The 15,146-nt window shown below is 50.1% G+C and overlaps 1 protein-coding gene across 2 annotated transcripts in view; it reads left to right on the top strand.

Annotated features, from left to right (window-relative positions):
• Positions 1-15,146, top strand: part of LOC122364319 — a 33,334-nt gene that overhangs the window by 3,203 nt on the left and 14,985 nt on the right. Inside the window, exon 1 of one of the 2 annotated variants that reach the window (XM_043334577.1) lies at positions 8,799-8,978. The exons of the other annotated variant lie outside the window; for it this stretch is intronic. Coding sequence (XP_043190512.1) covers positions 8,972-8,978 — 7 coding nt within the window. The 5' untranslated portion in view covers positions 8,799-8,971. Of the gene's footprint in view, positions 1-8,798; positions 8,979-15,146 lie in introns of those variants that run through there. 2 annotated transcript variants of the gene reach the window in all.

Raw genomic sequence — 15,146 nt, 5'->3', positions numbered from 1 at the left:
TAAACAACAGGATAATGCCATTACTGGCAAGTGGCAACCTACCACCATCATGATAGACAAACACCTGTTGCCACACCACATCAAATTAACTGTGTCTCTTATCAATTATAATTTGAATTGTGTGTCTTGTAGAGATGAGATTGGAGATTTCATACCATTCAGCTCCTTTCTGTCTAAGCATGGTTATCAGCTTACATCAACATGGGATGCCTCAGGTCAGGCAAGCTATTTCTTTTTTAGAAAGGTTGCACTTTGAGGGGCTTTGACAATGCCTTATCATATTTTGACTGCTTTTGGTCTCATTGGTTTCATTGATATACCTATGTTATGTATGCTGATTTACCTACATATGTATGCTCATTGCTCATAGGTATAAAAAATGTCAATGACATGTAAATGCTTCTTTTTATGTAGGGATTTTCTATGTGTTGCACCAAATCGTTGTGAAATAATGAATTACATTGTGTAATGCCAAATGTGTTTAGGTACTGGAATGCTTGCAGGGTTTAGAAAAGTTTATCAGAGCCAATGAGCCTCTCTTTGGAAAATTTTGCAAAGAACTTAGCATAATGGATGAATAGCAGTGATCATTGAACACCTTATCAGCATGAGGGAAGGCAGCTGCCCTCCTTGCAGCTGCCTTCCCTCATGTAGTTTATCATTTAAAACTATATTAGGGCTTGCTGCTATCATGACTGCATGGTTTCATGTACTTGCTAAGGCTACAGGCACATTTTGTGATGTGATTAGATTGAAAAAGAAAGCTTTGTGTGTGCTGGCTATCATTTATTTATCGTTCATTTTATTATCCCATTTTTAATTAACACTGACAATCCATATTTTGCTAATTCAGGATCCCTTGCATCACTGATTCTGTATATTTGGATGATTTCTCCTAGTTCAGTCGCTTCTTAGTGTGACTCAAAAATGGTTAATATAATAAAACACATATTTCTATGCAGATTTGTTAGCGCACTTTGTTTATAAATTCATTTTCCTCATTCCATTGCCATGATACAGGGTATATTGAATTAGGCCATGATATGCCAGATTCCATTGCCATATTTTTTCAGCCCTTGAGCAATTTTCCTTTCCCACACCAACACATTCGTCGGGTTCTCGAGTGCTGTCATTGATAGGATCCTCCTTTTTGTTAGGCGTTTTGTGGCTTTTTCGAGTGTCTTGTCTGGCGTTAAGGCTTCACTCCAGATACCTATGTCACTTTCAGTTTTTTTTTTTTAGGGTTAAAATATCTGGAACCCTCACGTTAAGAATTTACAGTTTTTTTCGACATCGGTCATTTTTTTTTCTTTAGAATTAACAATTTGCTACACAACTAAGACTATAGAACGAAACGCATAACTAAGATGTAAAACGCAATGTGGTACTCGTTACGGCATGCTGTTTTGAGGACTGTAAAGTCACTCCAGCGTCCAGTGCCCAGTCCATGCGTGTCAGCTTTTTCGCCATAGTTTGAACGCCATATTTTCCCAATAGTTTATATGGCCCTGACCCGACGTTGCGAGCGCAGCCTTCGTGCGTATGGTGGGCTGGTGACGAGTACCTATTCATAATTGGATCCTCCCCGTAACCTTATGCGGGACTAAATGCATTAAATGCATATGGTGGCCTGTGTGACTTGTGAGGCCAGGTGAGCGTAGTAGGTACATGTAGATTCATAATCAATTGCTATGAACATGTCTCATGGAGTGATCCAGGGTTCGATTTTGGGGCCGATTTTGTTTTTGATTTTCACCAATGATTTACCTCAGCACATTCCACATGGTAAATTAGTCATGTACGCTGACGACACCCAGTTCCTTGACACTGACTATTATACAAACTTGCAAAACTTGAAGGACCGCATCGAAACTTCTCTCTCAGTTGGACTGAGATGGTTCACCCAAAATCGTCTGAAAATTAACCCAGCTAAAACTGAACTGATAATAATTAAATCTAGACGTCAAAATCTTGATTCAACATTCTCGATTCATTTTGGAAACGATGAGCTCAAACCACACCACAGTGTCAGGGTTCTGGGGGTCGTCATCGATTCTCACCTGATTTGGGATGAACACATCACGGGTGTTGTTCGTAAGTGCTTTTGCGTGCTGGTGTGCCTGGCCAGGATCCGGCATAAGCTACCGAGATGCACAAGACAGCTGCTGATCGAAGCTCTAGTAGGGTAAGTGGCTCCTATGACGCACACTTCCTAAAAGCGCACACCAAGAACTTTTTTTAATGTAGTTCCTTCAGCAGAAGCCAGGAACGAAAAAATCAGCTGTCAATCACTTCCAGCGACATTTGTGCTGCGTGTGGACGGCGGTGGGGTGTTGTCGGCTCAAAAGGTGAGTAGTTATGGCGGATATTGTGATTGAGGTGCAATGTTTCTTCAGCAAAAAAGTGCCTGAAGCAATAATGCATGTTTTAAGACGCATGCACTTCTCGCGTAAACCTGAATAGGCCGAAAAGATCGATGGGCACTGACCGGATGGCAATGAAACGGGACTCAGTTTAGGCGTGCATGCTTTACCCAGAATGCGTCAGTGCTGACGGGAGGGTGCTGAATGTCAGGTGTGCGTGTTTAGGGCAACTGGTTCTGCAATGACGCACACTTTCAGTGCTGCAAATGCGCACAGTACATTTGATGATTATCTAGCCTTCTTTCTTACAAGGAACAGCTTATATCACGATGAATTGACATGTTAGGCATTGGCACAGTGTAGAATGCGGCATTGAGCTCCACTCCCGGCGGTGGAGCTGGCAAAACGGCGGTGGAGCTGGACGCCGGGCCCGGGCGCTTGGCAGGTGAAGCTGGGCCCGGGCGCTCGACTGGTGACGCCGGGCCCGGGCGCTCGGCAGGTGACGCCGGGCCCGGGCGCTCGGCTGGTGACGCCGGGCCCGGGCGCTCGGCAGGTGACGCCGGGCCCGGGCGCTCGGCTGGTGACGCCGGGCCCGGGCGCTCGGCAGGTGACGCCGGGCCCGGGCGCTCGGCAGGTGACGCCGGACCCGGGCGCTCGACTGGTGACGCCGGGCCCGGGCGCTCGGCAGGTGACGCCGGGCCCGGGCGCTCGGCAGGTGACGCCGGGCCCGGGCGCTCGGCTGGTGACGCTGGACCCGGGCGCTCGGCTGGTGACGCCGGGCCCGGGAGCTCGGCAGGTGACGCCGGGCCCGGGCGCTCGGCATGTGATGCCGGGCCCGGGCGCTCGACTGGTGACGCCGGGCCCGGGAGCTCGGCAGGTGACGCCGGGCCCGGGCGCTCGGCTGGTGACGCCGGACCCGGGCGCTCGGCTGGTGACGCCGGGTCCGGGAGCTCGGCAGGTGACGCCGGGCCCGGGCGCTCGGCATGTGAAGCCGGGCCCGGGCGCTCGACTGGTGACGCCGGGCCCGGGCGCTCGGCATGTGAAGCCGGGCCCGGGCGCTCGACTGGTGACGCCGGGCCCGGGCGCTCGGCTGGTGACGCCGGACCCGGGCGCTCGGCTGGTGACGCCGGGCCCGGGAGCTCGGCAGGTGACGCCGGGCCCGGGCGCTCGGCATGTGATGCCGGGCCCGGGCGCTCGACTGGTGACGCCGGGCCCGGGAGCTCGGCAGGTGACGCCGGGCCCGGGCGCTCGGCTGGTGACGCCGGACCCGGGCGCTCGGCTGGTGACGCCGGGCCCGGGAGCTCGGCAGGTGACGCCGGGCCCGGGCGCTCGGCATGTGAAGCCGGGCCCGGGCGCTCGACTGGTGACGCCGGGCCCGGGCGCTCGGCATGTGAAGCCGGGCCCGGGCGCTCGACTGGTGACGCCGGGCCCGGGCGCTCGGCTGGTGACGCCGGACCCGGGCGCTCGGCTGGTGACGCCGGGCCCGGGAGCTCGGCAGGTGACGCCGGGCCCGGGCGCTCGGCATGTGAAGCCGGGCCCGGGCGCTCGACTGGTGACGCCGCGGGCCCGGGAGCTCGGCTGGTGACGCCGGACCCGGGCACTCGGCTGGTGACGCCGGACCCGGGCGCTCGGCTGGTGACGCCGGGCCCGGGAGCTCGGCAGGTGACGCCGGGCTCGGGAGCTCGGCAGGTGACGCCGGGCCCGGGCGCTCGACTGGTGATGCCGGGCCCGGGAGCTCGGCTGGTGACGCCGGACCCGGGCACTCGGCTGGTGACGCCGGGCCCGGGCACTCGGCTGGTGACGCCGGGCCCGGGCGCTCGGCAAGTGACGCCAGGCCCGGGCGCTCGGCTGGTGACGCCGGGCCCGGGAGCTCGGCCGATGGAACATCTCGTGCTGACTCCGTATCCATGCGGGACGACGAAGAACTAGATAAAAGTCTGCATGACGTGATGCCAACCCCTCGCGTGCAGAGGAAAGGTAAGCGAAGGACAGTTAATAGAGATGCTGTGCTGGTAAAGAGGGCATTGTTTGAGTCCGACGGTAACAAGGAAAAAACAAAGAAAACAGCCAAACATGGACACGTGAAAATAAAACAGGAAAGGTAAAGCCCAATGAAGACCAGTCATCAGGAAGTGAGACGACATGCATATACTGCTACTTGAAGTTCTCACGATCGTGTGAAGAGTGGATACAATAACAAGTGTGCACTGGCTGGGCATGCGTGCCATGCACTGACGCTGAAACAAAACAGACAAGTTTCACTTGTGACCTCTGCCGACCGTAGATACTGAGTCAGTGAAAAGGTTTCGAGTTCATGATATGTTCATGATGCGTTCATGTTCATGGTGTGTTTCATGATGTGTCGAGTTCAAAGTTCATGATGTGCTCATGGTGTTCAACTTTAAAATAAAGTGATTTGATCAATACCTCGACATGTTTATTAAACCTGTTGGAATTGTTCTTGTGCGCATTTGAGGCAGCTGAATGTGCGTCATAAGAGCACCGGTGCTCTATTAGCGCACGTCGGACGTTGGTGGAGGTTTTGCCTTATATGTCATAAATGATGAAGGAACGCTGGAACATAAAAGTCAAATCAAGAAAGCAAATGCTTATGAAAACTGCTTGTGACCACTTTATCAGCAAAACAGGTTTCAGTAAGTCTCAAAAGCAGTTTTCCTACTAGGTGTGCGTGATAGGAGCCACTTACCCTATTTCCCCACATACGTTACTGTTTAAGTGTGTGGGGAAGCTGTACGGTCACACAGAAGCGTCGCATCCAGAAAGCTATTAACTTTGGTGCGCGTATTGTTAGCGGTCTTAGACGGCGCGATCACGTGACTGCGGCGCTACGGGAACTGGGGTGGCCCACCGTAGACGAGTTGATCGCCGAGCGTGACCTCGCAAACGTCACTCGCATCATCGACTCATCTATCACTCCTGAACTTCTGCGCCAACAGTTCGCACTGCGAGCCGATGTGTCATCCCGCAGCACCCGCGCCGTGTCCGACGGCCGGCTGCAGCTGCCCCGGGTCCGCACCGAGTTTGCCCGCCGAAGTTTTCTTTATCGTGCGGCGAGTGCGTGGAATAGCCACAGGTAGTCAGCTGTCACTTGTCATGTAGGTATAGGCACGGTTCTCACATGTGTTTTATATTCACTGTTTTATGCCAGTGTGTCATTTTTTATGTAGCACCTGTCTTGCCTAAGTGTTTTTACAATGTTTGTTTATTTGTCATTGACGTAGACACCATAAAAACCATGTCAATGGAGGGTCTTAATAAACTATCTATCTATCATAAGGTCTACACTGAATTTCCTGCTGTTCCGGAAATATTAACAAAAATGAATGGCTTCTACCCGTCAACGGGCTTTCGGGGCGCCCTGTATCGTTCGTAATGGCACCCTCGCTGATGCGTGGAAAACTCGACCGTATCTATACCTCATGACATGCAAACTTATAATCGTGCTATCAATACCCATAAGTGGACTGTTGATGGATTGACGAGCTGCGCTCAAGTTATTTGCCCCATGAGATAGAAAGTGATTGGTATACACATAACTATTCGTTGGTATACACATAACTATTCGTTGGTATAGGTACACATAACTATTCGTCCCCGCAGTTTTCAGTGCTGGTGATGCAGGAGCCTCAGTTAGCCCGTTTACACCAGGGCTGCGGAGTCGATGGATTTTAGCGTGACTCCGACTCCGACTCCGGCTTCAAAAATCGACTCCAACTCCGACTCCGACTGCGGACGGTTCTATTAAAATAAATACATATGATATTGAAGTTCATAATGGAGATGTTTTTATCTTGCCTGAAACGATCTCTTGTGCTTTCCAAGGAGTTGCGTTGCAAATTTGCATTAAAAATAACATGCATAATTAAAAAAGCAGGCTCTGGGGAATTCACCGTCTTCTGCTTCCTTCGCTGTAAACGTTCGTCCAAAACAGCAAAATGACCTTTTTTCGACAAAATCTAATTTCGAGCGCAGTATCGTCAATTAAACAGGTGCAGTGCATGACGCTGAGCCATGCAGCGTTAACTCCGACTCCGGAGTCGGAGTCGGTAGGATTTTGGCGACTCCGACTCCGACTCCGAGCAGAACTGTCGACTCCGACCGACTCCAACTCCGACTCCGACTCCGCAGCCCTGGTTTAGACGCATGCAAGGTTAATTGTGGGATAACGGGCAACTTGCCACCAACCAAGCCTTTCACCACCCGTAGCTATATATGTTTTCTATGGCAAGGTCAAGGGAACTCTGATTATTATTTTCTTATTCATTTGTATTATGAGAGGATATCTGAAAGTCATCGATGTGATTTTTATGAAACAGACGTTAATGATACAAATGGATAGGTAGGCAGTTATAGCGTGATCACAAAGAGACTGACAAATCAGCGAAGCACTTGATCGGTATGCTTCTGCTCATGAATTTGACTGAGATTTCAAATTATGACGTTTGATGGTTCCGTTGTCTTATAATTCGATAGTTTAACTGTAATTCCAATTCATACATATCAAGGCCGTATATAGGATACATATCAGATATCTAAGGCGAAGTATGCTTCATGGGGTTTTGCTTACCTCACTTAGCTGCCCTCCGCTGTCCGTTTTTTTTTTGGGGTGGGGGGAGGGGATCAGGCATAGGCTTGAGTGCCGATGCCCGTTGCAGTTCAAACGCCCTCAAGCCTAACCTCAGGGTTGGCAGGGGGTGGCAAAAACTGGTTTTTGCCAGTGGTTTTAACCGGTTTAAACCGGCTGGCAGAAACCATGGTGGCAAAAACTGTCAGAAACTGGCAAAAACTCAAGTGGCCAAAACTGCGTTGCTTGCCTAAAAAGCAATCGATTGAAATGTACAAAGTCATGTCTGTCATTGGGACCCAGTAAGCATTGTCTCGCTAGTTTACCGCTGCTTAAAATGTCTGTCGGTAGTCAATAGATGTCCACCAGGAAGTGCACTTTCATGCATCGCTGTTGGTGTGCTTCTGCACATGAGCATATGCAGGAGTCGTTTCCGACCAGACCTCGAGAATGGCTGGGTCGATTGCGCTCAAATTGGGACACCGTTAGGGACTGATTAGTAGGGTGTCGTGCATAGTCGGTCGGGGTCCATTTTGCACGTGCGCACGTGCAGGGTGACGCTTCCAGATTGGGAGAACGGCTACGTCGACTAAGCACAAATTTGGCACTGACACTGTTGGGAACCGGTTCGTAGGGTCCGGTGCACAAGTCAGTGGCAGATGCCCTTTCCCACTTCTTCAATACTCGCCGCCCGCCGGCGCACTTTCTCATTTGTCTCACCAAAAAGGCGCCTTATTGGTTAATTATAGAGGACCCACAGAACTATTTAACACTAAAATGGTCAAGATACCACTTCTGTTTGAAAGCATATTGTATTGACTGAATCCTACTTAAAACGTGTTCTGCTCAAACGCATGTAGAGGCATAGCGTTTTGACTGTTTTAGTTTTTGCCAGTTTTTGCCACTTTATGCCGGTTAAAACCGGTTTAAACCGGCAAATGGCAAAAACTAGTTTTTGCCGGCAAAAATGCCAACCCTACCTAACCTCACAAGAATCTTCAAGTAGGTATGATGTCACCATATTTGGCATGCTTGCCTTGCACGAAATTGAAGAACACGTTGTGTGCAAATTTCATCACTGATCCCAAAGGTCACGTCGCGGAGCCACAAGGCTGAAGCATCGCCGTTGCACGTAGATGACTGAACCGTGCTGTGAACTAACCTGATGTCTGCTCGACCTGGAACTCTCGGGGCTGAATATTGTTGCAGATATTCAAAGCGTACAATGTAGGTATATACTACAAATCATCCATTTCGGGCTTGACCTAGGCACCTCGTTTTTTTTTTGTTGTCTTGGGCCAGATAGACTGCTCCAAAAGCAAAGTTGAAAAGCAACACAGTTTTACTAAGCAGATAAAACACAGCCGTCATGTGAGATTGAGAGTGTCACCTTTCACTGTGCTCTTTGGTAGGTGCAGCCTGCACTTCGTTTCCCGAAACTGAGCCAGTCGCAGTGCACCCCGTTTTGCACTGGACAGTTGGCCGTGTCTGCAGACATCGTTCCTTTTGAAGTGCACAACTGCACAGGCATGGTCGCTGTGTTGAGAGGCAGGGGGTGTTATTGCCACCAGCAGTTCGCTTCCAGCCATATCAACGTCGCAAGGGATACCAGGTCATCCATGTCGCTCCATAAAGCTGCCTCCTGGCTGGGTGTGTCGGCGACACTGCCCTTGAAAGCGGCTGGCGGTGCTGGTTGTGGCGCGGCGCGGCCAGCTTTCTCGCTGCGTTTCACGGCCAGGGCCTGGGCCGCAGCGACCTCGCCGGCGGCGGCCGCGCTCCCAGAGTGAGTGAGTGCACCGCCGGCGGCTCTGGGTCACAGCCGGCCACCGCCGCACGGCTGCTTTCACTTTCGGTGCCGGCCTGGCGGCGGCGCGGCGACCGAGGTCAGCCGGCGGCCACATTCACATAGAGCGGCCGGGCGGCCGGCGCGCCGGGCGCGGCCACACCGAGTCCGACCGCCGCCGCAGCAGCACCGGCGGAATGGTGCGTGTCTGACCGCTCTCAGACGATCCGCAGATTCGACATGAAGCGTGAGTACCGTATTCCGGATTTGTTTTTCATCGATATCAGTGGCATCCTCGATATATTTGCCCGGTTTCAATTTTGTTTTGTCAGATGTTTGATTTTGTTGTCTTCACTCTTCACTAACGCTGACCTTGACGTCAGGGATGTTGGTCGTTTTCCGATGGTTCTGGAATATTCCTGCTGATGTTATACCTTGCTGGCTTCGCTGTGGATTTTCCGGACGGCCGCTCGAAGTTCGCTCGCCTTTCTTTACGAGCGAGCGGTCTCTGTCTGCCGACTGGCATTGAGTGAGGTAGTCCATTCTGGAGTATTCTCAATCCGCAAGAAACAAAGCCGGTGTCAGTACCGCCGCACGCTGTGAGCTCGTACCGTGGACAGTCTGTGGGGGGGGGGGGGGGGTCGATCGGCGACGGCGCCGGTCTGGCCACCCGCACGTGCCCTCCCCCTGCCGTTCACGGGGAGGGTAGTCGTTGCACCGGCCCACCCTCCAGTCACCGCCCCGATGGCACCAAAGGATATGACTCAGGGCGCTATTGACCTGTCGCTTTGTCGTCAAGCCGCAGTGACTGGTTCAAAGTGAACGCTCGCTCACGTCTTGAGCATTACGTTGGCATCGTAGCGGTATCGCCCCGCTGCGCTGGTTCCTCCAAGGAAGTGGTGAGGTGGAGCGGGGACGGGTTGGCCCCGAGGCCGCCGCCGTTCTCCGCTGGTGCGCTGCAGCTGCCGCGGAGTGATGGCGCCGCTCTCTGGCGGCGCGTGACGCAGTCGGTCCAAACATGGCGCGCCGAGGGCGACCTTGGGCCGGGGGCCGGCGCCGCGCCGCTCAGCGCCGCTCGCCTGCCCACGGCTCGCTCGACTGCGACCGGTGTGACCTAGTTGGGAGACGGTGGCCTTCTGAGCGGCCCGCCTGTCTGTTTCGGACCCTGGTGGCCTGGCTCGCCGGGGTCACACGGTCGTTGCTGGCGATTGGTCGGATTTAGTTCTGTGTATGTTTTCATTGGTTCTACTGCGCAGTGTCTGCCGCTTCCCGAAGATCTGTTTTGTTTTTCAGCGCAGTGCGCAAGTTTTCTTTGCGTCATTTGTGCTGTCAATAACAGTGCAAGACACAAGTCTAACACTGATTGCATAAGTATCATTTCAACTCGAAAGTCGTCCAATAATGCATTGCATGTTATCAATCACCTCATTACAGCCAAGCATTTCGATTTTTTCGTTCGCATACGAGTACTCATCATTTCACATAGTCTCTTACTGCTGACGTGGGCCGCCGAACGGCCGCCACGGCTTTAGCCCGCGGCGGTTACGAGCTCTATTACGAGCCCGACCTACGGTTACGACACTTGCGCTGTGAACGGAGCAGGGAAGTCTGTGCCGCCGGAGCCGGCTGAGTTACACATGCTATACGTTACTGGATCGTTTCTTAACCGTCACCCTACAAGGGCCGGCCAGTGGCGCAACTCCTCAGAGATGATTCTTGAGTTTGAACAAATGCATGACAATTGACAACCGAGTGATATGAAGCGGTGCAGACAGAGGATTGATGACATGTTTTCGGCTCCAAGACGTCAGTCATAATGGTCCAGTTCAAGGACAGCCTTTGCATCCGTTCTAAAGAAAACTACTGCAGGCCATCGTCGCGTAGACCACCAGTTTGGATGAAAAGGTAGGGCCTTAAAAAAAGAATAAAAGTTTTGCTTCCTAATCCAACAATCGCCTGACGAACCCTTACGAGCACATGCTATGGTGTTTGGGTATTTCGAAATCGATCCCGTTGACCCTCGGGTGGAATAGAGGTCACATATCCTTTTCAGCCAATTGACTTGATTAGTTTCCACAGTAGGCATTGGTCAGCTCTAAGCTGTGTACAGTAGGTCTACAAAATAAGTCCTCTCCGTATCCGGGCAGGTAGCGCCCGAGTAGCGCTCAGGCGCTAACTGTCCACTGGTGACCCGCACTGGGGACTTATTTTATAGACCTACTGTACAGAAGGAATTAATAAAATGTCAGCAAGCCAAGATTATGCTTTCTAATTTGCTATGGTAAACCTCTAATAAGGTTTTAATAGCGCTGGCATGTTTGATATTGATAAAAAGCTGAAACAATATTGTTCTCCCTGTTACTGGCTACATTCAAGGTACCGTGCGCACTATGCTACTTGATCCAGGAAGCACGGCTCGGATCATCACATTACGTAATACCATGCTTCTACTACCTTCTGCGGTGGGCAGAGGGAATACCCACCAGGCAGGCTAGTACCCTCCAACCACACCCTTATCACTGGTCGAATTCCGGTCGAAAGTTTTATGCCTCAGTGGATGACAACGTTCTCCTCCTTTAGCCAATGGGACCAAGGCCACATAATGGGACTGCCCTCTCCAGGGATTTTCACGACTAAAATTAGCATGGTACGTCGTTCAAAATGTCACATAGTGATACTGGCTTGTCGTGAACGCTCTGTTGTTGATATGCCGCCAATTTAATGGCCAACTTCGATGGTTTGTTCGTGTTATTCTTTTTTTTTCAATCGAATCATGCCGTAAAAGACGATGGTCACCCAATCAATCGTAAATGTGTCCTGTTTGCCAGTACACTGTCATATGATGAAGATTTCACCAGTCAATTATACACCTCTATAACACTCTATCCGCATGTGTCACATCCCTAATATTGATTTCTGTATATTTTAAAGATAAACCATGCCTCCTTGGCCTTACCTTGGCCCTTGTTTTACCGATCCCAGCTGTTCCGCGTACTTCGGAACGAGACTTTGTATGGTATAGGATGAGTTAATGACACGGAAGGCGGAAGCTCAGCACAAGGTTTCAAAAAGCCCATGTTGCTGAACCCCTGATCTTGGATATTTAACCTGACCCTGACTTGACCCATAGCCTCCAAATGTAGGTTTTTAGACTGTCCAGAAACGTCACGCTGCGAACTTTCGTTGCCCGCTTTTGCGTTTTGCTACGAACGTATAATCAGTGGTGGACTGAGGACGTCTTACGACTCCTCCGGGCCTTGTAGTTGGTGAACTGAACTATCCCAGCAACCATAGGCTCAATAAATGCACTTGCGCTATACAAAGGTGGTTCTCTCTCATATTGCAAATATTGACAAGCCTATCTTGAAGATGATTGTCATTGGGCTTTATCCAAGGTCAGCCATTGATATGAGGCTGTAAAATTGTATTTAGTAGTCTTCATGTCGTCACAAGCCACTGAATTGGGCGGGAGGTAAATGGCGCGGGCTAAACTTAATAACCCGGGACTTCCCGCGTTATTGACGAGGACTGCTGGGTGGGGTTTGGCGTTACATTTGCCCTGATGCCTTTTTTGCGTATTCAAAAATACTAATAATTGATTTCACAATGCGACATTTTAAAGGATCGCTCATCATGCAATAACTTCCAGCATCAACATGGATAGAATGTTGCTAGGTGCGATCATCAAAACAGTTTGTTTTTATAAATTGGAATTGTCATCATACCGAAACAATATTATTTTTCAATGGCTTTGACTGAGAATGAGGTTGTCATCCAAGATGAGCTTGCCACCATGATGTGTAAAAGTGGCTGGCCATTAAAGTCGTACTCATCTCATCATAGTCGCAGCGCCAACTGTTCCACCTCCTGTGCAAGCCTGTCGTGTCGGGGCTGGCTGCTGTGGCGTCGTCGGAATAAGTTAGTCGCTAAGTCGAAAAGAGTGCAGTCGTAGGCGCAGCGTGCTACCCCGACCCGTGAAGTTTCAACACCGTCGACCAGTATTTTATGGAAAATCAGTTTTATCTCGGGTTTATTGTAATGCTGCAAAAAAAAAAGATATGAGAAAGTTAATTGCTTACTTCAGATTCACCTTTATTAACCCCTTCACAACAACCCTGGCATGACATTTTTCATAACCATAGCTCGGTGACCTGACATGACCCGAAAATAATTTTTTACCAGAAGTTGCGCAAAGTATGCCCCAGGGGCCATTGAAAATATCAGCACGATGCGACTAATCGTTCAGCGCCCATCGCAAAAAATCTCAGGGGGGGGGGGCATCGACCCCCACCCCTGCCAGTGCGAGGTTTAACCTAGTGATTTATTTCCGTCGAAGTTGATGACATTGTGCTCAGCCTCAGTCTTTCGTCTTATATCTTCCGGTGTCTAGCTAAATGATCGTTCACTTTTATGATACCTTTTATGATATGATACCTTTTATGGTACTATAGATCTTATCGAGTAAAAACTTGTTCACGGGTTTGATTTTTTTACGTTTTATATCACCTTGTAGTTATACGTTCTACAATTAGGTTTTGTTATCGTGTTGGCATTAATTTTTTACAGCCTTCATTCGTTCCCTACCTTTCATTTATTCATCGGTCTGACATAGATTGTTGCATCTGGTTCATGTGATAATGACCTGCATGTTTGCCTCCAGCTGTTCTATGACCTCGTTTAAAATCTGTCACGATCTAAGTGTGCTGGGGTAACAAATCCAAAGGGTAAAAAATTACATTACCCGCCATAGAACTTCTGTCCCAGGAATTGATAATACCGATCGCGTTTAAACATTTTGTTTCACGAAAACTTTCAAGGGCGCATTTGATAGTACCTGTTGTTGAATTAGTCTCCAATTCGAGAGCGTTCGCGTAGTTTGTTTATGCATCGGTGTCGTGCGGTTTGTTATTGCTAATATTTTAAAAGCAAAGTTATTATTTTGTAGTTTGCAATTGATGAGTTCATTTAAGATATTTCAGTGCTTTTCTAATGTGTATCAAGTCTGATTCGACAACGTATGTGTTATTCGCTCTATGAAAGCTTTGATCTTTCTTCAGTTACCTCAGCCAATATTTGCACCCCATAGGTTCATTCCCTAATAAAACAGCTGACCCCAAGGCTTACTTGGGTGGCATTTTATCCGCCTCGTTTTCTTGCGATATCCCATTGAGCAATACCGATATAAACACCCAGCTCTGGGCACCTCTCTCACAGGAGATGACAGTAACTGGTGGGATGAGATGGACTCACGCTGCACCAGACGGCCCCATGGCCCAGGCCTGATCCGCATCTAAATAGAACCCTCTCGGTTCGGTGTCGTGCCCCGGGGGCTCGGCCTTGCTTCATATGCCGGGGCGGCCGTCGGAGCCGCCGGGCCTGGGAGCCCGGGATAGCTCCAGTGTGTGCACCAGTGCCATATGAGATATCAGGGATGCGGGAAAGGCTGGTGTGGAGTTCAATTGGCAGGTGCCGAAAGCGCCGATATAACTGCCTCGGAACAAAACCTGTGAGCATTTCGAAAGCAAAAGGGAATATTGGAGTCTAAGCTACTATGTTGATTTTTGTTGTATCCTCAAACTTATTGATTTTCTCGTTTTGGAAGCAGCGAATCTACTAAGTACATAATTTCCACCATTCTACGCAAAAAAAGCTTTGAACGTCCCGATCTTGACCTGACTTGACCTTGTATCAATTACGCCATTATTCAGCATGTGTTTTGATGCAACACTCTTGTGAAATAAGCAGTGCTAAGCCAGTTGTAAACAGATAAAACGCATGTAGACGCGTTCTTCAAACACCGAGTTTTGTTTGCATTGCACTATTGCACTGAGAATGTACTTAATTAGCGGCACAGGTCATTGACATCTGATTGTCGCTTCAAATTCGTCAGGGCTCCAGGACGTATTCGTTTCGGTGGAACGTTTCCACTTTTTTGAGGGGTCGAGCTTGAATTACCTTCTAAATAAAAATAAATAGCCTTCTAGAACAACCCGTCTCACTTAACGGAAATGTTCTAGTAAGGCGCGCATTGCATAACCATTGTTGGGTAGATTTCGAAGAGCTTTTACGGGACATGGACTACCTTGGCATCACAAAAAAAATCGGTCTAGGCGTATGGTTTTGCCTAGCAGTATCACTAATCACTATACTGTGGGATGATAATTTCTGTACAGATTCATCCAATCCGCATAATAAAATAGCTATCTTGTGACTGGAAAAACCAGTTTAAAGCTGTTCCCCAAATTCGTACAAGGTTAAATGTTTTCCCGAGCGGATCCACCCCTCTGTTCTCGCTGGGCCATCCTGAGTCTGGTCCGACTGGTCTGGTCTGGCCGCCTACACTGAAATCCTCTGAAGCCCGTGCCCTGTTGCAACTGGAGCGCGGCCCTGCGCGGCCGAGCGCCGCGGGAGGTGG

This window comes from Amphibalanus amphitrite, unplaced genomic scaffold (genome assembly GCF_019059575.1).
Source record: "Amphibalanus amphitrite isolate SeventyFive unplaced genomic scaffold, NRLGWU_Aamphi_draft 000027F_arrow, whole genome shotgun sequence".
Taxonomy (NCBI): Eukaryota; Metazoa; Arthropoda; class Thecostraca; order Balanomorpha; family Balanidae; genus Amphibalanus; species Amphibalanus amphitrite.
This window is presented reverse-complemented; position numbering and strand designations above follow the sequence as displayed.